At 41.4% G+C, this 22,511-nt stretch overlaps 1 protein-coding gene across 8 annotated transcripts in view; it reads left to right on the plus strand.

The window, feature by feature from the left end:
* The first annotated feature begins 1,639 nt into the window (after positions 1-1,639).
* Positions 1,640-22,511, plus strand: part of CHD8 (chromodomain helicase DNA binding protein 8) — a 73,318-nt gene continuing 52,446 nt past the window's right edge. For 2 of the 8 annotated variants that reach the window (XM_036887452.2, XM_036887456.2), the window contains exons 1-5: positions 11,409-11,503; positions 15,475-16,529; positions 17,414-17,776; positions 18,465-18,850; positions 20,565-20,679. In XM_036887452.2, coding sequence (XP_036743347.2) covers positions 15,684-16,529; positions 17,414-17,776; positions 18,465-18,850; positions 20,565-20,679 — 1,710 coding nt within the window. In that variant the 5' untranslated portion in view covers positions 11,409-11,503; positions 15,475-15,683. Of the gene's footprint in view, positions 1,750-2,684; positions 2,874-11,408; positions 11,504-15,474; positions 16,530-17,413; positions 17,777-18,464; positions 18,851-20,564; positions 20,680-22,511 lie in introns of those variants that run through there. The other 6 variants (XM_036887453.2, XM_036887457.2, XM_036887454.2 and 3 more) reach the window with 6 other exon arrangements.

Genomic DNA, 22,511 nt, shown 5'->3' on the forward strand with positions numbered 1-22,511 from the left:
AATAATGAAGAAGTTTGATATATTGCAAGAATTAACCAAAATGTGACACAGAAACACAACAGTGGGCAAATGGTCTTCAAAAAAGCGCTGATAAACTTGTTCAATGCAGGGTTGCTACAAACCTTCAGCTTCTAAAAAATGCAACATCTGCAAAGCAAAATGTAATAAAATGAGGTTTGTCTATAGATTATTGCAGATAGAAATTATTAGATGGGCCATACTCATTCCCCTTTCTATAATGCCTGCAACTAGTTCCTTTGATAGGTTTATTTTGCACTAAGTAAGCAGAAAGGTAATAAGATTTATTCTAGAAACTTCATAATTAAGATCATATCTGTATACGCAGTTACATATACATTGTTCTGGGCAATCCTAATAACTTTCAAATTCGATAGAATGATAGAAGCCTGGGGAGAATTTGGCCAACAGATTTTGTTCAATATACAGGGAAATGTATTTGGCCAAGTCTCACCACTTCCATGATAAAATACTGACTCTCATGACTCCTTAAGGTCTCTGAGCTCCTACCCCATGTGACCATACAAATGTGTTATTCCTTAAAAAATTCCTTTAATGATCTGAAGGACTCCCTCTTGTCATTAGTTCAAAAAACAAAAACTTGTTGTAGCAATAACAATAGTAGAGATTTAGACTAGGAAACAGGAAAATCTCACTGAGCACAAAAGAACTTCACCTACAATAAGATGATTTCCTTTCCAACTTAAATGCTGTCAGAAAATCTGCTGTCAATGTTTCCAAAGTTGTCCCCTAATTCCTCTCCTAACATAATTTCTCCTCTAAGGTTTCTATTGTTTGCTCTATCTGTATTCACAGGTAGTTTGGGTCTATTGATGAATTTAGGCCTTTTTTAAAAAAGTTGAAATTCTTCCCCAAATACTGTTCATTTCTAACAGACTTGTACTCCTGTACTGGCAAAGTCAAAACACTGGAAAACTTTTAAGTACAAGGAGTAGAAGCATCTAAAATAGACACATAACCTGTGTTAGCCTTACTCTGACACCCTGAGGAATGAGGATTCTATAAAGGACTATCCCAGGAACTGGGAAAACCCATTTACATTCCAATAATTCATTTTTGCTTTTTTGGTTTGGTAAGATCGCCTAATTCTTACGAGAGAGGTATTTGCCTCTAACTACATTCAGCATTATTCCGAAGTACCTACCCACCGTAATTGAGGGACATGCTGGTTATGTAAAGGAAAGTATGTTGGGGATGGCTTTAAGTAGGCTCTACAGAACTCCAAAGAACTGTTCAAATTCTTAAGCTTCCTCCTCCCCGCCTCCAAGGCACCAAGCGCGATCCAAGATGGCTTCCAAGAAACAGTTAACTGAATGTTGTTTTAGTTTAGAGCGCCCCCAGTGGCGGGGGTCAAAAGAGGATGCTGAGAGGCCTGATTGCCTGTGGACTGAGCCGTCAGAAGCCAGCTACCGCCAGATTTTATTTTCAATCAGGCATATCTGTGGTTGCCTACGTACCCTTCTCAGTCTTTTAGGACCTCCCACTTTCAGGAGACTTCCTGGATGGCGCTCACACTACCCTGTTGTAAGAGGCCAAGTATGGACCTTGCCATTGGTGGGTAGGAGCGCAGTTGGGCGGAGCCGACGGAGAATGGACTACTAGCAAGCTAGATTGAGGCGAGAGCTGGCCATGCTCCGCCGGAAGGCGCCTTGTTCTCCGCAAGGGTGAGTTGAAACGCTGATTGGAAAGGAGCCCCAAGGATTTGTACAGGTAGGCTCCCTGCTCCTTACTGCTCCACATTGCTGGTTCAAGCGTCTTTGCAAAGACTGCTGCTCTTAGAATTGGTTTCAATAACTGATCCTTCCCCAGGCTGCCTGGCTCCCCGTCTGTCCCCTAGTTGTGCAGGATCAGGTGCTGGGTGATGCTCTGGACTGAACCATTCTCCTTTGTGAGAAGCCGGGGGAGAGGGCGGCTGCCGGGCCGTGGGGCCCGAGTCGGGCCAAACCGCGAACGGGGTTGCCCCGGCCGCTGTGGAGTTTTGAGGGTTTGTCATTGCATTACTGGGCATGATGTAGATTTGAGGCAGCTCCTTGTTCTCCTCGCCCCTTCATTGGAGGGGAAAACTCCCCGGTTCTGTTTGGTTATTCCATACTTTGGACTCAAAAGTGAGAGGTTAAGGTTTTTTTCTTTTCTCTCTCTCTCTTTTTTTTTTTTGGTGTTTTAATAATAATGGTGGGTAGGAAAGCATAGGGTGAGCATGTGCAGGCTGTTAGACAGTATTAGATGTAATTTCTGTGGGTCTTTGGGAGAGAAGAGCAGGCTTTTGAAGAGTTTAGAGATGGTGCGAAGAGCACAGCCTTGCATCTCCGTTGACAGGTCTGCAGAGCTCACTGGTTTTCTGTTATATTATATAAACTCTTCACTGGCAGAAGACCCCTCCCCCTGCCTCGGGGCGTATGCAGTTTCTTTATTTACCTGTCTCTAGTGTCGCAGGAAATTTCCCTGCTGTTACCCCAGCTGTGCAAATGCAGCAGTTCTTACCTTTTAAAGAGCAGTCCTGAAGTGATTAAGGTCTTCAAAGAAGTGTATAGTAGAGGTGTATAGATGTTTAGTGATTCATTTTCTTTTCAATGACTGAGCCTAGTGAGAAGTCAAAGACTTAAAAGTCTTTGTCTTTTTCTTTTAAAGAATAGACATAGTGGAATACCCCCAATACAAGCCAGAGGAGCATGGTTACTAGTGTCCACTGCATCCTGCCGTCACACCAGCATCTACAGATCACTTATTCTTCATGTCGTTCTGAGACCATCAATTCAGTTAGGGATTCTCTGACTGGGTTATCCTTAGCATCAACTGAGGTTTTATCTGGTGTGGAGCACTTTAGTTACTAGAAGGTGAGTTTCTGATTTGAGTAATGTCCTCTGTTAGTTAATTAGATAATATCATTTGCTTAGGAATTTTTTTTTCTGTTGGTCACCAAGTAGGTTTCAGGACAAATTGTGGTCAACCTCTTCCTGGCAGAACTTGGTAAACTTCTCATTCCAAGTATTTTGAAATTATCCCATCCCTTAAAAGAAGTGTTAGGGAAAGCAACAAGTTTTGTTTAAGAAGATGTGGGTTGCAAGAGTGGCATGCCAGTGGATCTGCAAGGCAAGATGAAGGACATTGGCCAAAGAGAGGGTAGGCTTGTGTGTGAAGAGAGGCTTTGGGGAAAGTTATAACTGAGGTAGCAAAGGAGTAATGGCTTGAGATAAGGGATCTGATAGAGCAGTGTTTAGGTACCTACACAGTTAACACCTTCCCCAGGTTTGACCTATCCTGTGCATCTGGCCTTTTGATTTTGTCAGTTCCCAAATGGACAAAAACCACTTAGACATGGGTAGAAAATAATAGAAACAGAAATACTCTGTGCTGGTTGTGAGTCATTGGGAAACATGGATCTTGTACTTCCTGAGATGGCATTCTCAGCAGCACCCACTGGATGATGGGATGGAAAAGCCTTTGCGTTGTGCTAATCACCACTGTGGAGTTTTGATTGTAACAGGAAAAATTTGACATTTTTTGTGCAGGATCTGATAGTGAGATAGGGTTTCTGATAGGTACGGTAGGCTGGTGAGGGGGATCTGTCTTTAAAGGAAACCAGTATACATATCTCCTTTGAAAAGAGTGAGATTTTTCCAAGCAAAACTACCACTTAAAATTAATTTGTGGGTGCCAAGAACTGTATGCTTACTGAAAGAATGAGATTTCATGTTCTCATTAGTGCAAAGACTAATATTTTCAGAGCATTCAGGTGAACACTAAATTATTTGAAGATACTGTTTGTCCACAGCCCTGCAAAAGTTAAGCTAACCTCTGAGCTTACACTGAGCCTGATACCTGGGGGTAAAGAAGACAAGTATTTTTCTGGACCCTCCACTTTCACCCCTAGAAGTCATTCCACTTCTGGACTTAAATTTGAGCAAGTCCCTGATCTGCAGGTCTTTGCATGACCTACTTTTGCGCTTCAGTGACCAACCTAGTATTTAGTGTTTTACGTTTAGCAGCTGATTCATTGATAGACTGTCATTTCATGTTTTACTCAGTTTAACCTTTTCTATCACGTCTTTAACTTTTTGTTCTTTTCCGTACAAAGTTGGTGGGTTTTGTTTCACCCTTCTGTTACGATTTTGTCCAATTTGCTTTTTGTTTAATCGACTGACATTGCACATTTTTGCTTCTGTCTTGTTGAGGCATTTTAAGGAATGGAAAGAGACCCTAGTTTTCAAGAAAGATGAGGTTCTTTTGGTACCAAATAACCCAAGTGACAGTTGTATTTCTGTATAACGAACTGTTTACTGTTATTGCCTAAAGGATTATTTAACCATTTTATTGCATTCTAAGTTATCCTTGATAACCTTTCCCCTTTCATCTGGTTTTGTGTGTGCAAGTGTATGAAGTTGTGATTCAGCTCTTTGTGTTTTGTAACTATTTCATATTGCCTTTAAGATTTTCATTGTATTTGTATTGCAAAAGAAGCCTACATCTTTATAGTTACTGAATGTTTTAAATTTAAACCACATAGTATGCTAGTCTCTGAGATTTTTCATTAAGCTGTTCTGTAAGTAATATTTCTTTCAAACATTACTTTCTGTTCTTCACTGGGCTTTTTGGTTGTTTAATGTCACACGAAGCAAAGGGTCAGCTTTAGGGTTATCCTAATTCTTGCCTTCGGAGACTTGCAGCAGAGACTTAAAAATGAAATACTTAATTTCTACCCACTAACATAGTGACATGGTAGTGAGAAATCCAACAGGCATAAACAGAAATAAATTGGCATGGGTAAGTGCTTTACATTCATTATTAGCAGGGATGGAACTAGGAATATATTCCAAGCAGTGGAGTAGTGTAGGGAAGCTAGACAATATTCTAGCCTCTTCAAATTCAGACTGTCCAAGTCTGATCTTACTAGTTTGTTTGAAGAGTTCCCAGAGCATCAGACTTACATATTCAACTAGAAGTACAACAAAATTCAAAGACAAACCAAGGATTTTAGAAATTACTTAGTCTTCTGCATAATTACTAAGAAAATATGGGCTCTGTCATTGAAAGAGTGAGACATCCCTGATTTTATTCCCTCTGTACATTTCCAGAGAAATTTGTTGTGTATGGCTTCATTTTATTTAATATTTTTAGACTTTATTTCATTCAAATAAGACAATTAAATTACATCTACTGAAATTACTAGGTAATAATAGGACTGTGTTTCTTTTCTCCTCTGTATGTCATCACCTTAAATATTATAGTTTTAATCTTTTTGGTAATGTCCCAATGCTTTAGTAATTAGTAGCTCTATAATAACACCTTTTTGAGAGTCTGTAAAACATTCTTCTAAAACTATGTCAGTAAGTTACTGAGAAAGGATATATATTAACTGAATTCTTGATTTCATCTGAGAAGAAGGGTATTCAAGAGCCATACAGTCTCTCAATTTCCTCAAATTGTCTCTCCTGGTCATTACAGAAACTGTTGCAATATCCTGCTTTCATTTTTTTCTTCCTCCACATACATTTGGATACAATATATCTTTGGGAATTATTCCTTTGGGACTTGGGTGTTCAGAAGTACATTGTGCCATTTAGTGATAAGGGAGTTCCTTCTCAGTTAATTCTAGAAGAAACCAGTGATTTTGGGAGTTTGGCTACCTATTTAGAGCCCAGATCTTAACAGGATTTTTGTAACAGAACATGATTGTCATGGTCTAGTACAGATAATCAGATACACATCTACCTAAGTGAACTGAATGATTGGGTAGATTTTTCCGGGTTTTTAATAGGGGCTACCAAAGCTGCATGAACAGACTTGTCACTCTGTGTTTTATTCTCCATTGCTTCTATCTACTACTCAGTCATTCTCCACCAACCTTTTTTTGGGGAGTAGAACACATTAGTTACCTCTTTGCTGCTTTACCCATCAACTCTCCCATAAAATGTAGTCCTTTTGCCTGTTGGGACGACCTTTTTCATGAGGCCTTAAATGTATATAGGTGACTTGCACCTATGAAAGTATGGCAGGCAAAAGTCGAGGCAGCTAGGTCTGGGCATGGGAACTCCCGAGGGACAGCCTAGTCAGTTGGAGAACTCTTAAGCTCCCACAAGCAGCAGTTGTAAAGCAAATGGAGTGCTGTGAGACTGACACTGGCATCATTCCCACAAACACAAAAAATGATTAATTGAATTACCTGGATGTTGCCTGTCCTAGACACCAGTGCTGGTTGAAGGCTCTTCCATGGTGTTGAGGTTAAAGGGTTGTACTGCTTTCTCAGAGTCCTTTAATCCTCCCCCTTCTAGTGTCCCTCTCCCTTTCTTAGTATTTCTTAAAGAGTTTGAATGTAAGAGAAGAAAGGAAAGAACTTTATTTCTAGTGTCCTCCCTTTCTTAGTATTTCTTAAAGAGTTTAAATGTAAGAGAAGAAAGGAAAGAACTTTAAGTTCTATTCTAATTGTGAGACTTGTCCATCTATTTCAGTATCCCACCATTCTGTGTAGCAGATCAGCTCAGCCCAAGTCTCTAAGGAGTAATTTTGCTTTGAGAGAAACCTTTAGTAGTACTCTTTTAAATTATTGGACTGGGTATAATAAACTCCTTTTTATTGGGCTGCTCTGTGCCAAACATTATCTTTTAATCTTCAGAATAACTCTGACATGTATGTGATGTCAGTTTCATTTTTCAGAAGAAGAGGAGAAATAAGACTTAGTGAGGTTAGGTAACTTAACCAGGAGTAGGTCTCTGGTCTGTCAGATTTCAAAGCCCCCCATTCAATATCTACCCATCTACCCCTATTTAAAAGTTCTCTGCTGACCGCTGTGGGAGAACTTCTTTGACCACAACATTAGGTAAGTTGCCATTTAGTAGCCCGTTAAAGTTGTAGCTGTTACAGAACCTTGAGAATGTAATTTTTTTCTCTTTGTATCTTTCTTAAAAGGAAAAAAGAACAATAGTTTGTTTCTTTTATTTAACTTAGTTATTTTGAAGATAAGATTATGTGAAATACTTTTAAGTTCTGCAGAAGAAATTCACTTGGTTGGTCTTGCAAATAACTCCATTTTTTAGCCCACTACATTTTCATCAGTCGCATGTCACTGGGGTCATTTTTTTGTGCCTTGAGACACAAGTGTGATATAACTGCAATGTTTTATATGTGTTCTGTCCCCTCCAACCCTCCGCCATTCCCCGCTACACACTTTTAACAAAGATGTTGCAAGGAAACAATCCCTCATTAATAATTAAGTAAACATTTATATTTTTCTGTTAGGTCCACCAAATGTATGTACACTTGGCCCAGTTAAAGTAGGCTGTGCAAGACTGGTGTGGGAGGCCACGAGAGGACCAGGGCTCTGTAACCTAAATTATATATATATATATTGTTGCTTATGCTGGGTGCACCAAAATGACATCATGCAAAGAGGATATACTGATCCAGTTAGATAGTTCTCATCTGGAATCCAGAATATTGCCTTCACTTTGGTGACCTTGTGCCAGTGCAGAAGAACTCTCCAGATGAAGTCTCACTTGACTTCAGGGCAGTGATCTTTAAAGAGTGGGCTTTTTTTTTTGTTCAGACTTCAGGCCAAAACTCCAGGGTTTTACTAGAAAAAACATCTGTGGTGAGGCTGACTTAAAAATGAATCCATGCCCTGTTTTTGAGTCATGTGGGCATAGTGTCATCCATTTGCTTCTTGCCTCAGCCTTAAATTGGCCACCACTGAGGCTTTATGGTCCCAAGCCTAAAGGCAATAACTAATATTTCATTACTTTTAACAGTGATTATCAAACTGTAGAAAAAAGTCTTTTATGTGTATTGCATGCAGCCCCTTTTGCTACATGTAAAAGCTGCAGGTTCTCCATAGCCCCACTCCCACACACCTTTGCTGGAATTTGAAAATGCATTCATTCCTTCAACCACAGTACACTGAGTGCCCATTTCCATCTGCTAAGCATGGAATATTTTAAGGAACAAGTCATCCACAGTCCTTACTCTTGTGAAGCTTGCATTCTAATATGGGGTGGTGCTGATGGACATCAAACAATTTTATAATCAGTTATTCAATCTCTACTACAAAAAAGAAGGTATGGATATTACAAGAGAATTTATAATAGAGGCATGTAAGCTAGAGCATAGTTAGTATATGGTAGGGTGACTAAGAATGTGACTTCTGAAGCCACACTGCCTTAATTTGAATCTGGCACCACTTTTCACTAGTTGGGTAATGTTGGGCAAATTATCTCGCTATGTCCTCATTTCCATTTTCATTGCTTAGAAAAGTGCCTGGTATGTAATGTACACTGAATAAATTTGGCTGTTTTTTGTCTGGGAGTTCAGGGAAGGCTTTTCTTTGAAATGATGTTGAAATGAGCTTTGAAGGACAGTAAGAATTAAATGGGCACAATAGAGCAGGACCATTTAGAAGCAATTGCAGTAGTCCAGGGAAATGAGGATGGTACATTACCTTTTGAACCACATTGCTATGTATGATTCAGGCCCTAATCATCTTAGTATTCTTTTTTGCAAACAACAGAAATCATCTTTTGGCTAATAATCAGAAAGGGAGTTTATTAATATTGTATCACTCACAAATCAATGGGATTGATAAAAAACCTGGTTTAGAGAATGATCTGAAACCAAGGGAGGTTAGAGACATGGAGAACATGGCCAGGAGAATAGCAAGGTCACAGCACTAAACAGTCTGTTTAGTATTCTTCAGTAGAACACTGGTGTCTGCCATTGCTGAATATTGTCTTAACTCGTTGGTTCTGGGTCTTTGCAATACCTCTGCACATTCAAAGTTCCCACAAAGATGTCCATGTAAACTATTCTAGGTCATGTGCATACTTCATCTCTACTAGGAGGAAGAGGTGGGAACCCCCTCCAATCCTCTCTACCCCCACTCGGGTTCTATAGTGGAAGGTAAGATCTGGCCTCCCATTGAAGACTATTATTCTGAGCTGTTATCCCAACATAGGAAGGGTTGTTGAGCAGAAAAAAAAAATCTGCAAATATCCACTATACAACTCTTTTATGGACTACCATGGCAGGCTCCTAACTGCTACTTGTGTCCTCTGTCCTCTCATCCCCCAAATCTGTTCTCTGTCCAACAGCCAGTTAGCTAACCCAAATGCGGTTCTGATCATGTCATTCCGTGTTTCGGGGGCTCCTCGTGCTCCTTCCTATAAGAAAATACTTTAACGTGGCACTGAAGGCCCTCTTTGAAGGGTCTGGCTGTTATCAATTCCTTCAGTCTCATCTCTCCCTAATTTCTTTGTGGCTTACACTTTGGCAAGCCTGAACTACAGAGCTACTTAGAGCCTCCTGTATGTGTCTTGTGCTGTTTCTCATTGTTGTGCTTTATTTTGCCTTTCCTGCTGCCTGAGTATCCCTTTCTTATGGCCCACCTTCCCTTCCCCAGTAAACTCCTCCCCACCCTTTAAGAAACTACTTCCTTCGTACCTTTTCCTCATAAGTTATGAAGTCCCTTTCATCTGTGTTCCTGTAAAAGCCCCCTGCTTATTTCATTGCACATATCACCTTGTATTATTGTTTACAGCTCTCACTTTTGATATAGTCCCTGCTCTTCACCCTCTCCCCACATACATACACAAATATACTCCTACCTGTTGTGAGTTTTTTGAAGGTAGAGATTAGGTCTTACTCATCTTTGGTTCTCTAATACTCCCGCACCACTTGGTATGCCATATGCTCAATAAATGTTGAGTTAACAAAGAGGCATTTGATGTAGATCTTAGAGGAAAAGTAAGATTTTGATAAGGCAAAGAAACAAAATGAGGATGTCATGTAGTATGAAGGTAACAGCATTAAGTAGGCCCAGTTGATGACAGTATGACAATAGTAAATTGTCTTTTTTTGACTAGCATGTAAGCATATTTATAGACGACTTGTGGGAAATAAGACTGGAAAGGCAAAATGTGGTCTTAAGATTTATGTCTTTTAAAAAAAATTTTTATCAAACGTACATCACAGTGGTTCAACAGCCTCCCTCCTCCTCCCCGCCCCCGCCCACTCCCCTCCCCATTAAACATTTGAAAACTTTTAGGCAGGAGACTGATTTGATCATACTGTGTTTTAGGAAATTAATGTAGTAGCAGAATGGATGAGGTAGGGAGAGAGATCATTTATGGGGCTTCTTTCTGTTCCACAAACAACTGTGTAAAGAGGTAGCAGCAAAAATAAAAGTTTCATAGTTGAAATACTCAACTCTCTAAGCCTCAATTTTCTCATCTGTACAAGAGGGCTGACTTGATGTGATTGTTGAAGTCATTGCCAGTCCAAAATCTGTCTGTAACACATTGCAAGAGAGTCAGTGGGACTTGGCAAATGATTAGATGGTGGTGGATACAGGAGGAGGTTTCAGAGACACCTTTGAGATTTTGAGCCTGAGTGAGTGGGAAAACTGTATTGCTGTTTATAGAAGTGGTAATTAGGTGCTCCTAGCACTAGTGGTATTGCTAGGATCTTCAGAAATAGGAGATTTAAGGCCAAGTCTTTTATCTTCCTTGTTTGTGTCATTGAGTACAGAAAATAGGATTTCAGTGTTGAGGGTGGTTACATTTCAGGGGAAATTAGTGGTCAGGAGGGAAGCAGCTGTTTTTGATAATAGTTTACTTTGGGGGATTTAAGCCTGCATACCATCATTCTGGGATTGACTAATTTCATTGCAAATTAGAGTGGTCTCAAGTGACATTGCAAAGTGGACATTGGCAAATATGTCAAAAGGGCTGATTTTCAAGAGAAGTGAGGTGGGGGCTGGGGACAGATGTGGGGTGAGGAGTGGGTGTATGTTCTGGAGGGAAGGGCTGGGAATTGTTGGAAAGCACTTGGGATTAACTTGCAGGAAAGTGATGCCTCTGCCCAAGCTTGGCTGTCAAGAATGCAAATCAGCACTATGTGGCAGAAAGAGTGTTTTAAGAGTGAAAGGCTCCATGTTCCAGCAACTGGCCTGGCTCTCTCATGGTGGAGGGAAGGTCTGGTCCCTTTTAATAGGTAGTGGGATAAGGTACAGTGACCACAGCATAGGGGCTGACAGGGCTGCTGGAAGGCAGGGGATTCAGGGGCAATCGGGGTTGGCCTAGTGTGGATCCCTCCCTCCCGAGTTTACGCTCTCTGGTGTGCAGAATACAGTGTAGCTGGTAGGGAATTTAATCCCCAGAACTAGTTTCCTTAAGCTTGAGACCGCTTCTCTGACCGGGCTCCTTTTTTTTCAAGCAAGCTGCAGGCTTCGTTTGGGCTCTAGAAACCGGATAGGCCTCTCCGTGCGCTCTCAACCTAACCCGCGGGGGAGGGGGAAGCTCTTTCTAGTCCCACCCTTTGCGCTGTTTTGCGTGTGTGCGCTTCTGGTGAGTGGCAGCGGGGTTCAGCCAGTGACGATGCGGGGCGGGCAGGAGCATCAAGTTGCGTTGCGCAGGAGGTGGGGGAACTGGTGCTGGAGAGACAGCGAGAGGGGCGAACCGGCCCCCCACGGCCGCTGCAGGTAAAGGAGTCTCTCTTACCCCGCTGGGGTGAGGCACACTTCCTCTTCTCCCTCAGGGCTTGTCTGGCCTTCCAGCCTGTAGCTTCCGCCCTAACATTGCTCCCACCCGGGCATCACACCCCCCCACCCCCCGCATCTTACCGTCTTGGCCATCCCCACCCTAGAGGGCACCCTGCTAGCTCCCTCTGTCAAGTGCATGTACCCCATTTCCATGTTTGGGGTGTCAGTTGGCAGAAATCACCCGCCTCTGCTGTATGGGCCTTACTGGCACCAACCCCGGCAGTATGAGCAGGTAATGTACCCGGCTCCCCGCCACCCCCACCCCCAGTCGCATTTCCCTCTCCATCAACCCCTCACTTTCTTACCTTGCCCCTTCCCTTCTCCCATATGAGTACATAATTTCTGTAGTTTCTCCTTTACTCCCTTCTATACATTCAGCTCTCATAGCTGCTTATTTTGCTTTCCCTGTTTATTCAGAAGGGCTCACTTTAAGAGCCATGTTTGCCCCCAAATGTCCATTACCCTGATTTAAGGTGTGAGTGCTTTTTCCTTCAGTAACTAGGAAAACAAAAACAGAACAGCCGCACATTCGTCAGTGAGCATGGAGAAGATAGAGAAAATGGCCTAGGACCTAGAGCTTCTTGAGGAAATCTCCTTAGTGGCTTCAAGTAAATAGCTCCGTTTCTTATGATCTGTGTCCCAACATCCTGATGCCTTGCTAACCCTAAATTGTGATTATATTCACCTTGGATGTTTATTTCCCATTTCTTTGTAAGATTTGAGACACTTTGGGTCTCACAAATGTCTCCATGGTACAGTTTTAAAATCATTCTCTCAAAGTTATGTTGGTGATTTTCATTTTAGGCCTTTTTACTATTTTATTTTAAAGGGATTTCTCATTTATATTGAGCTGCTGCTACCCATCTTGTGTTTCAGTAACGTGTTTATGTCTGGAGCTGATCTTGAAAGGATACAGTTTCTGATAACAAGATACATACTTTGAAGTAAAATAGTTCTTTGCTGAGTCTGAGCAATTAGAGGTTAAGTGGGCATGGATGATAACTTTTTTTTAACAGTGCATGTTACAAGAAAAATCAGTATTTGTCATTACTGCATTCGTTTAAGGGGATAGTGCAGAGAAATCTGCAAATGTTGAGTAGATGTCTGTAATTCAGTTTATATAATTTTATCTGTTAGACAACTGATCTAATCTGTTTTACAGTGTTTCTCATCCATCATAAACAGTAAACTATGATAAACTCGCTTTCGAGAGACCATAAGAAGCCAAATCCCACCACGGAGACGTTGATAACCCTTCCACACCAGGCATGCTACTTTTTTCTCTGCCCCCACTATATTGTCTTTTACAGAAGATTTTGTCCAGTTTTGAATACAAATAACCTAAATGATGAGTTGTGTTTTCCTTTTCCATTTGACAAATATAAAACGATGACATTGAATGTGCATTTTGGGACTACATATATCTTCCACCCCCCATTTGAGAATCACTACTCTGTTGAAAAGTATAAAGAGATTGAGATGGAAAAATATAGATTATGAGTAAAACTAAGTCTATTATTGGGATGACAAGTCATTCATTGAAATGGACAAGGTTGAGGAGACACATAAAATAAGAACAGGGGAGTTGGGACTGTAGATTTCCCAAAAACCAAGAACTATTTTAAAGGTGGTAAAGCTGAAGAGGAACATCAGTTTATACTTATTTAGAGGAGAAGAAATAGTTCCCCTTTAAGAAGGAGGCGAGATGAAAGGCTGTTATATAAAGTATTTCTCCAGTGTTGTTTGGAGATTATAGATGGGTGGCCTTGGATTTTAACCTTAACTGACTAATTCATTCTACTTTTCCCCAACTTCCACCTCCCAAGGTTTCTGTTGGTAGTCTGGTCATTAGTTTGAAATTATGGAAAGTGATTAGCGGAACAATTAAATTCTCTTTCCTTTTGAACATATACACATATTTTTCTGTGGGGCAATGGTAGGCCCAGATTAGCCTTTCATTCTCAATATGGTAAAAATTTGGTATGACTTCTTTATCCAGGCAGTTGTTTTACTTGGGGGTATCTAAGTACTTCATATAGTTGAATGCTTAACATCTGTTTATTTTTACTAACAGGGTGTGAACCATGGAAAGAAATTCACGGGATAGGTGAATTTAGTAGAATAGACCAGTTGTGGATATGGCCAGGGATACCCCACAAGAATAAAAGTAGGGGTGAAGAAAGTTGGAGGTGTGTTGGGAGAAGGTTTAATCTTTTGAGAGTAAAGGACAACTTAAAGATAGGAGTTAGAGAAGAATCAGGAGACTAGGATTTAAAAATGTGTACAAGGTTTTCAGTCAAGTCTACCGTGTCACTGAAAAATTTCTGCTCTGGTAAGAGGAATGGTCTTATCAAGCAAGGCTTTCCTGAATTGTCACATACTGACCTCTTTTACAAGGAACAGATACTGCTCTTTCATGTTATGTGGTGTGTGGTGATGTATTTACAATTCTTTGTCTTAGTTTTTCCTTTTTTCCAGCATTTAAGCCCCAGAGGTGGTTTTAAACATACTGTCAGTTATTTGTAGGACAGTTTTTCAAGATGGGAAACTTCCCACTGTCTTATCTTAGAATCAAAGAATACCATAGTGTCTGGAAGAGCTGAATGGTTCATTCCAGATACTATAGGCAAATATATTAATTCATTAAATATATTTTGAGTAGCTACTATGTATGTGATATCCTGCTGATTCTTTAGGAATCCACAGATAAGATATGGTTGCCACCATCCAGGAACTTTTTGTCTCTTGCGAAAAGAGGAGCTGAGCCACCATGCAGGATTTTGCAGGGTGTACATTGGACATACTCATTATCATAATTGATAACATGTTTAGTATGACAATTTTCCAGCAGATGGCAGACAAGCATCTTGAGGAGCCAGCAGCTTTTATAATTTGTACAGAGAACTATTTGGACCTTCAGAGGATATGGACAAGACACTCATCATTTTAGTAAAATATTAAATATAAGTGCTTTAAGTAAGGTGCAGACAATGCTGTGGGTATTTAAAGAGGTGAAAGGACCAAGCCATCACAAATTGCTCTATTGTTAAAGGGAAGGAGGTTCAGGACTCACCTTTGTTGAGTTAGAAGACGTTTGAGGGAGGGGAAGAATTCAGCTGGGAGATATGTTTGGCGAATCGTAGGGGTGTTCCAGGCAGAAGCTAAATAGGCAAAGTCATGCAGACAGGGATAACATTAAGGCAATATGTAGTCTAGATGAAGTGAAATGCAGGATATATATAGGAAGTAATGAGAGCAAAGTTTGAAATATAAACTGGAACTAAAATGTAGAATTATTTGAGTCCCTTGAAGAGGAAGTTTTTGATCTTAAATATGAAGAGGGGGAGGAAGCTGCAGAACAGAAATAACTATGTATAGATTAATCAATACGTTAACCAGAATAAAATCTGCAAAACTTCCTGTGTAAAATTATGCTATAAGCTTAGTAATATTGTTACTATGAACTTGGTTAAAGGTGATTTATTTTTGCCAATAGTAAGTGAAAGTATTTAAAATACAAGGGAAATTCATAAAATACAATGTATTCGGAAACCTATATATACATTCACTGAAACACTGCTAGTATATACCTGAAGTAAAAGCTGGTCTCTATCTAAAAATGATAATTGTAAAAAGAAATGGACAGAGTATGATCTTGACAGGCAGAAACTTCAAAGTGTGTAGGTGTAAGAGCCCCAAAAGGGGTTGGTTTATTTCTTTTTTTCTGTTTTAGTTTTGAAGCAAAAATGTGGGTGTTCTTCCTGCTGTGTGTGTGTTTGTACTCAGATGACCTCACATTTCCCCTTTCACGTACTATTTTGATGGTATGTGGTATTAAGGGTAGTACCTAAGGAGAAATTTTCCCTGAGGTCACCTGTTTTGCTTACTTTTCATCTGTCTTCCCACAACAGGAGTTCCACCATCTTCCTCTGAAGACCTAGCCATCTTGCTCCATGAAGGTCAGGACAATCTGACATGCACTTGTTTCTTGCCTCTTTACCTGAAGAGTAGTCCTCTTCCATTGTGTACATTTTTTTCTTAATAGGGGAGGGGAGGGGAGAACCAGTACCCCCCCTCCCCTTCCCTCCCTTGGGGAAGTACCCTCCATTGCTTTCCCAAGATGGCAGACCCCATCATGGATCTGTTTGATGACCCAAATTTATTTGGCCTGGACTCTCTGACTGATGACAGCTTCAACCAGGTCACACAAGACCCCATTGAGGAAGCCCTTGGACTGCCAAGCTCTCTGGACTCCTTGGATCAGATGAACCAGGATGGTGGAGGTGGTGGTGATGTGGGGAATTCATCAGCAAGTGACCTGGTCCCCCCACCAGAGGAAAGAGCCCCCACAGAACTTCCCAAAGAATCATCAGCTCCAGCTCCAGAATCCTTAACCTTGCATGATTATACCACTCAGCCTGTCAGCCAGGAGCAGCCAGCCCAACCTGTCTTACAGACATCGGCGCCAGCATCAGGACTTTTGCAGGTCTCCAAGAGCCAGGAGATCCTGAGCCAAGGGAATCCTTTCATGGGTGTCTCTGCCACAGCTGTCTCTTCCAGTAGTGCTGGAGGGCAGCCACCTCCGTCAGCCCCTAAGATTGTTATCCTTAAGGCCCCACCAAGCTCCTCAGTCACTGGTGCCCATGTGGCACAGATTCAGGCCCAAGGTATCACCAGCACAGCTCAACCCCTGGTGGCTGGCACAGCCAATGGTGGAAAAGTCACTTTTACCAAAGTGCTAACCGGCACTCCCCTTCGACCAGGTGTTTCCATTGTCTCTGGTAATACAGTGTTGGCCGCCAAGGTCCCTGGGAACCAGGCTGCTGTTCAGCGCATTGTCCAGCCCAGCCGACCAGTAAAGCAGCTGGTCCTACAGCCAGTTAAGGGTTCAGCTCCTGCTGGAAACCCTGGGGCCACAGGGCCCCCACTGAAGCCTGCAGTTACACTGACCTCTACACCTACCCAGGTGACTTGAGTGAAAGGGGGAGGTGAATTTTGGTTTAGTAGAGGGCTCAGCAGCAGTGTGAGAGCACATGAAAGCTATCTCTAGGAAATCCTGTTTAGATTCCATCTTTGCTGTGTCAGTTAGCGTGGACAGCCACACACTAACTACTTACCAGGTGGAAGCAGTTAGCTTTAAGGTATCTTTGGAGCTCTTACTGCATGTTTACACTGCCTAGCTGGTGCTGAACAAGACACAGTCCTGGTTCTTACAGAGCTCACAGTCTGCCAGGGAATGCAGACATTAAGGGAGAATCCAAAGGTAGTGTATGAGATAAAGTTTTAGGAGAAATATAGGATGCTATGGGAACAAAGAATCACTTCTAAAAATGTGTTTATTTATTTACATTTGCAAGACTTATGGAAACCATGTATATCTTACCCCTGTTCTTATTACTAAGATTGTCCTCCTCCTACTTTGCCCAGTGAAAAGACTAATTTTGCTGAAGGGAAGTAGAGGCTCTAGCCTCTGAATATAAGGCCAAAACAGTTTGGTGGGGGGAGGGAGCAATATTAAGATAAGTAGGAATAGGAAAAGAAGCTATAAGGGAGCAGATTTCAGTTCAATATAAAGATTTTTGTTCTAAAAATTGTCAAAAAATGTAATGACTGCCTTAGAAGATAGCCTCCCATCAGGAATTTTTCAAAAATAGGTTGATACCTACTGGGCAGAGGTTTTATAAGAAAGATTTTCTTGGGATGAATAGGACAATGAACAGAATTAATTGTACTATGTCTTCTGACCTGCAGCTTTTATGATTTCTAGGATAAGGAAAACTGATGTAAATATTTGAGAGTATACTGTTCTTAATGTTGTACCTCTCTTTGAATTTGCTTTCTTCACTCTAGGGTGAATCAAAACGCATCACCCTGGTCCTCCAGCAGCCACAGTCTGGAGGTCCCCAAGGACACCGGCATGTCGTTCTAGGGAGTCTACCAGGCAAGATAGTGTTACAGGGCAACCAGCTGGCAGCCCTGACTCAAGCCAAGAATGCTCAGGGGCAGCCTGCCAAAGTAGTAACCATCCAGCTGCAGGTGCAGCAGCCACAGCAAAAAATCCAGATTGTACCACAGCCACCATCATCCCAGCCCCAGCCACCCTCAGCCCAGCCTGTGACTCTCTCCTCTGTGCAGCAGGCTCAGATAATGGGACCAGGACAGAGCCCGGGACAGAGACTTTCAGTACCACTCAAGGTGGTGCTGCAGCCTCAGGTGAGACTTTTTAAAGTTAGGAAAGAAAATAAACCTCTAAATCCCTTACTGTCACCTTCAGCACCCACTTGTTGAATGTAGGGCCAGTCCAGGTTTATGAACTGAGATGCAGACATTTCTTTCTTTCTCCCATGGAAACCTTGTTTTAATTATATCATGAAAAGATTTGAGGGTTATTGCTGGGTTTGAGATAAGAGATGATTTATCTAGTATTTGTCTTTCATCTGTTTAATTTACAATCTTTAATATTCTTATGAAATAAAAGTGATTGGAAATATCCTCCCATTTGAAAGAGAAATAGTCTTAAAGAGGTCAAGTGATTCTTACTCCATCCACCCCCCAGACAGATAAAGGTAAACCAAGAATAGAATTTGAATCCTCATTTTTAATATTAGCCCAGAGGCCACTATTGGCTATATTTGAAAATTTTCTAGAATAATGGAGATAATGGAATAGGAGCATGGCTAAAGGATACTGAAGTTTAATTTGGCCCACTTCTTTTCTTATCCCCTTCCCACCAAAAATCACTTTTTAAAAATGTATCTAGGTTCAGTTAGTACTTGGTCTGAGTCTTGTTCTTGAGGAGTTAAGAGAATTAAATGTTCTAAGCTAACTATTTCAGAGCTGCATTTTATTTAGGCTGTTTAACTACAAGCACATTGAAATTTTAGTGTCTTTATTTCTGTAGGCTGGCTCTTCCCAAGGGGCCTCTTCTGGGCTCTCTGTAGTTAAAGTTCTGAGTGCCAGTGAGGTGGCAGCTCTGTCTTCACCAGCAAGCTCTGCTCCTCATACGGGGGGCAAGATTGGAATGGAGGAGAACCGCAGGCTGGAGCACCAGAAGAAGCAAGAGAAAGCTAATCGGATTGTAGCAGAGGCAATTGCTAGGGCCCGTGCCCGAGGCGAGCAGAACATACCTCGAGTCCTGAATGAGGATGAGTTGCCCAGTGTTCGGCCTGAGGAGGAAGGTGAGAAGAAACGCAGGAAGAAGAGCAGTGGGGAGAGGCTCAAGGAAGAAAAGCCAAAGAAGAGCAAAACATCTGGTACATCCAAAACAAAGGGCAAGAGCAAGCTAAAGTGAGTACCATCCTGCACTACTTTGATAGGACATTTAAGGGCAGTGCGCTTGATTTTGAATCAGTGTTGAGAGGAACTACTTGTGTTTAGAAGCTGCATATACTTCAGGGGTATCTGTTACAGGGGAAAATACGGCTTTTCTTTTCTTGGTCCCAAATGCTTATTTGATAAACAGAATTTGAAAATTGCATATTACAAAGGAGAAACACCAAGGTATAGGGAAGATAACCAATCATTGTTTTGGGGGTTACATTTAAAAGCTATGATTCTGTTTTTATGTATTCTCAATTTTGCATTACTGTAATGTGAAAGTGGTTTCTCACTAAGCCCCTACTGCCAAGGCCCATAGAAGAGAGCTGGAGAAATAGCTGCCCTGTTCTTTAATCTCACAGGTGAACTGGAGAAGATTTCAGCAACCACTGTCAGCCTTAAGCAGTGTTGACCGAGCTGTGGCTTGCCACATGATTCCTGTTATAACTGAGTGTCCTCTCTTTCCCTTCCAGGTCTTGTAGCTTCCCTCCTTTCCCCCTACCTTCTAGTCCCTGGGATTCTTCAGACTCTGTGGTATAATTACAATAATGTTTATATATATATATATATATATATTTTTTTTTTTTTTGAGAGGGCATCTCTGATATTTATTGATCAAATGGTTGTTAACAGTTAACAACAATAAAATTCTGTACAGGGGACTCAATGCACAATCATTAATCCTCCCCCAGTCTAATTCTCATCAGTCTCCGATCTTCTGAAGCACAATGAACAAGTTCTTACATGGTGAACAAATTCTTACATAGTGAATAAGTTCTTACATGGTGAACAGTACAAGGGCAGTCATCACAGAAACTTCTGGTTTTGATCACGCATTATAAACTATAAACAATCAGGTCAAATATGAATATTCATTTGATTTTTATACTTGATTTATATGTGAATCCCACATTTCTCCCTTATTATTATTATTATTTTTAATAAAATGTTGAAGTGGTAGGTAGATGCAAGATAAAGGTAGAAAACATAGTTTAGTGCTGTAAGAGGGCAAATGTAGATGATCAAGTGTGTGCCTATAGGCTAAGTATTAATCCAAGCTAGACAAGGGCAACAAAACATCCACGGATGCAGAAGATTTCTCTCAGAATAGGGGGGGTGAGGTTCTAAGCTTCACCTCTGTTGATCCCCAATTTCTCACCTGATGGCCCCCTGTGACTGTGCCTGTCTTAGGTTGTTCCTCCCTTGAGGAATCTTACCCGTCTCTGGCTATAATGTTTATATTTTTATAGGATTTTTCAAGTTCTAAAAAATAAGTTTCACATCTTATCTCACTTGAGCCTCAACTGTTGGGCCAGGTGTTATAATCAGTGCTTACAAATAAGAGAACTTAATGCCCAGCTAGACAAAACTGGAACTGAAATGAGGCTTTGTAATCTTAGTCCAATCACCATTCAGCTATCTTATGCTACCTTCCTTCAGGTATTTGTGACCATAGTGGTACCGAGGATTTGTCAAATCTGGTGTAAAGGTCAGCCAGTGGTTTAGAAGAAACCCCAATATCCTCTTTGTTTACAAACTCACTGCTCAACTGCTGTGTGTTGCACAGACTGGAGATATATATACTTTTGTCAGTAACTTTATGATGATGTAGATTAGTTATATTTTCTTAATCCTAAATTTTGCTTGTCCTCACTGAAGATGAATTTACTTTTTCCTTTTTTAGCACCATCACTCCTGTGGTGGGAAAGAAGAGAAAGCGTAATACCTCATCTGATAATTCAGATGTGGAAGTCATGCCTGCCCAGTCACCCCGGGAAGATGAAGAAAGCAGCATTCAGGTAAAAGGCTCCCTGAAAAACTTAGTAGAAAAATCTTGTTTAATTCTGGCAGACAGACAAGTACTGAGAGACTGTAAGCCTACACACATTTCAACAGTTTTTCTAAACTGAAACCAGAGGTAGACCTAAAAGGTAAAAGAGATAGGACCTGGTCATGGTCCTATTTTTTAAATTTTTGTTTAGGCAAAAAGGATTTTACTGTAAAAACAGCCATATTCATTTTCCCAAATTTGTTTCAGAAACTAACCAAATATGAAATCATACTAAACAAGTGGTATTATGGCTATGTCAATACTTTGCTTTCTCTTAGAACTGCCCAACTATTCATTTTGCCTTACCTTTTCTATACTTCAGAGTTCTGACTCGGTGAAATAGATGGTTAGGCAAATGGTTTTTTTCCTGCTTTTTGAAAATGAGAGATACTGGAAGAAAATAAAAGAAGCCAGACCAGAAGAACTTTAGTCCTCTGCCTCTGATTGTTGTCTTACAGTACCATCTTTGGCTCCAGTTTCCAACCATAGAAAGAACGTGGTATTAAGATTCAGGAAACCATGGTACTTCTAAGTACCTTTGTAGGTTTGGCCAAAATACTGAGCTGGGTCTGAATTCCCCATCTGTAAATGGAGGTTTGGACTATATGAACCTTAAGTGCCTCTCTAGCTATTAATACATATAGATGCCTCCTCTCTTTCTTAATATACATTCAGTACATTGACAAGCTGATATTTGGGTTCTTTGGGGGGAAACTAACATGTGAGAACTAGTCAAGACATTTTTGAAAAGGAAAATGAGGCAGAGAAGAGGGGTTTAACAAGATGGTGGCATGAGAAGTGAGGCAGAAACCTCCTAACAAAACCACATATAACACAAAAAGACAGCAAATACAACTAGCCCTGAAAGAGTGACTGGAAAGAAGACTGCAACAGATGGCCTACATCTGGGCAAAAGAGAAGACCTCATGGAAAAGGGTAAAGTAACAAAGCCTCAAGCCGGTGGGACCCAAGCCCTCCCCCAACCCCAGCTCACCAGTGGGAGGAAGAGTAGCAGAGCAGGGAGGGAGTAGAAGCCAAAGACTGCTAAATACCCACCCCTGGAGATCTGCTCTGGGAGCATGAACCCACATTACATGGTGCTCTGATGATTAGAGGGGTTGGAAAGCATAGACAGGCAAAATACTTGGAGAGAGTGAGATTCCAGCCACTTGTAGAGAACAGGTACCCACAACTGGCTGCTCCAGGACAAAAGAAAGGTGGGCACTTTGAAAGACTCCCCAACAGTGAGAGGGCTGCTAACGGGGAAAAGATTACACAGAAATTGCTGCGCAGGAGAAAGGATGGGTAGAAAAAATCATCCTAGCACACTCACGTCAGCAGGTTGGGAACTTTCAGGAGCTTCAGGCGCAACATCTGCCTGACTGGCAGTGCAGTGCTGAGGTCCCTTACTGCAATACACAGCCTGCCACTCCTTCCTCTTGGCCAGCACCAGTTTGCAAACTTGCTGCCCCCATCATCATGCCAGGCCAGCCAGAGGGCGGACCTGCCTAAAGCAGGTATAAGGGAATAGCACAGAGGCTCCTCCCTGTGTGCTCGGCCCACTGGCCCTGGCAGTGGAAGCAGGCACTAAGGCAAGGAAGTAGGAAAGAACTCTTTTCCTCTCAGCAGGCACTGCTGCTGTGCACCTGTGACCCCTGCCATTGCTCGAGAAGCTGGACAGCTCCAGAGAGTAGACCTTCTGGGCACTAGAGGGCACCACCTTCATAAAGTTGTTATTCCATAGTAATAATTAGGAATATGAAATGGCAAAAGAACCTGGTGCAAACCAAAATCACTCAG

The sequence above is a fragment of the Manis pentadactyla genome, chromosome 11 (assembly GCF_030020395.1).
Source record: "Manis pentadactyla isolate mManPen7 chromosome 11, mManPen7.hap1, whole genome shotgun sequence".
Taxonomy (NCBI): Eukaryota; Metazoa; Chordata; class Mammalia; order Pholidota; family Manidae; genus Manis; species Manis pentadactyla.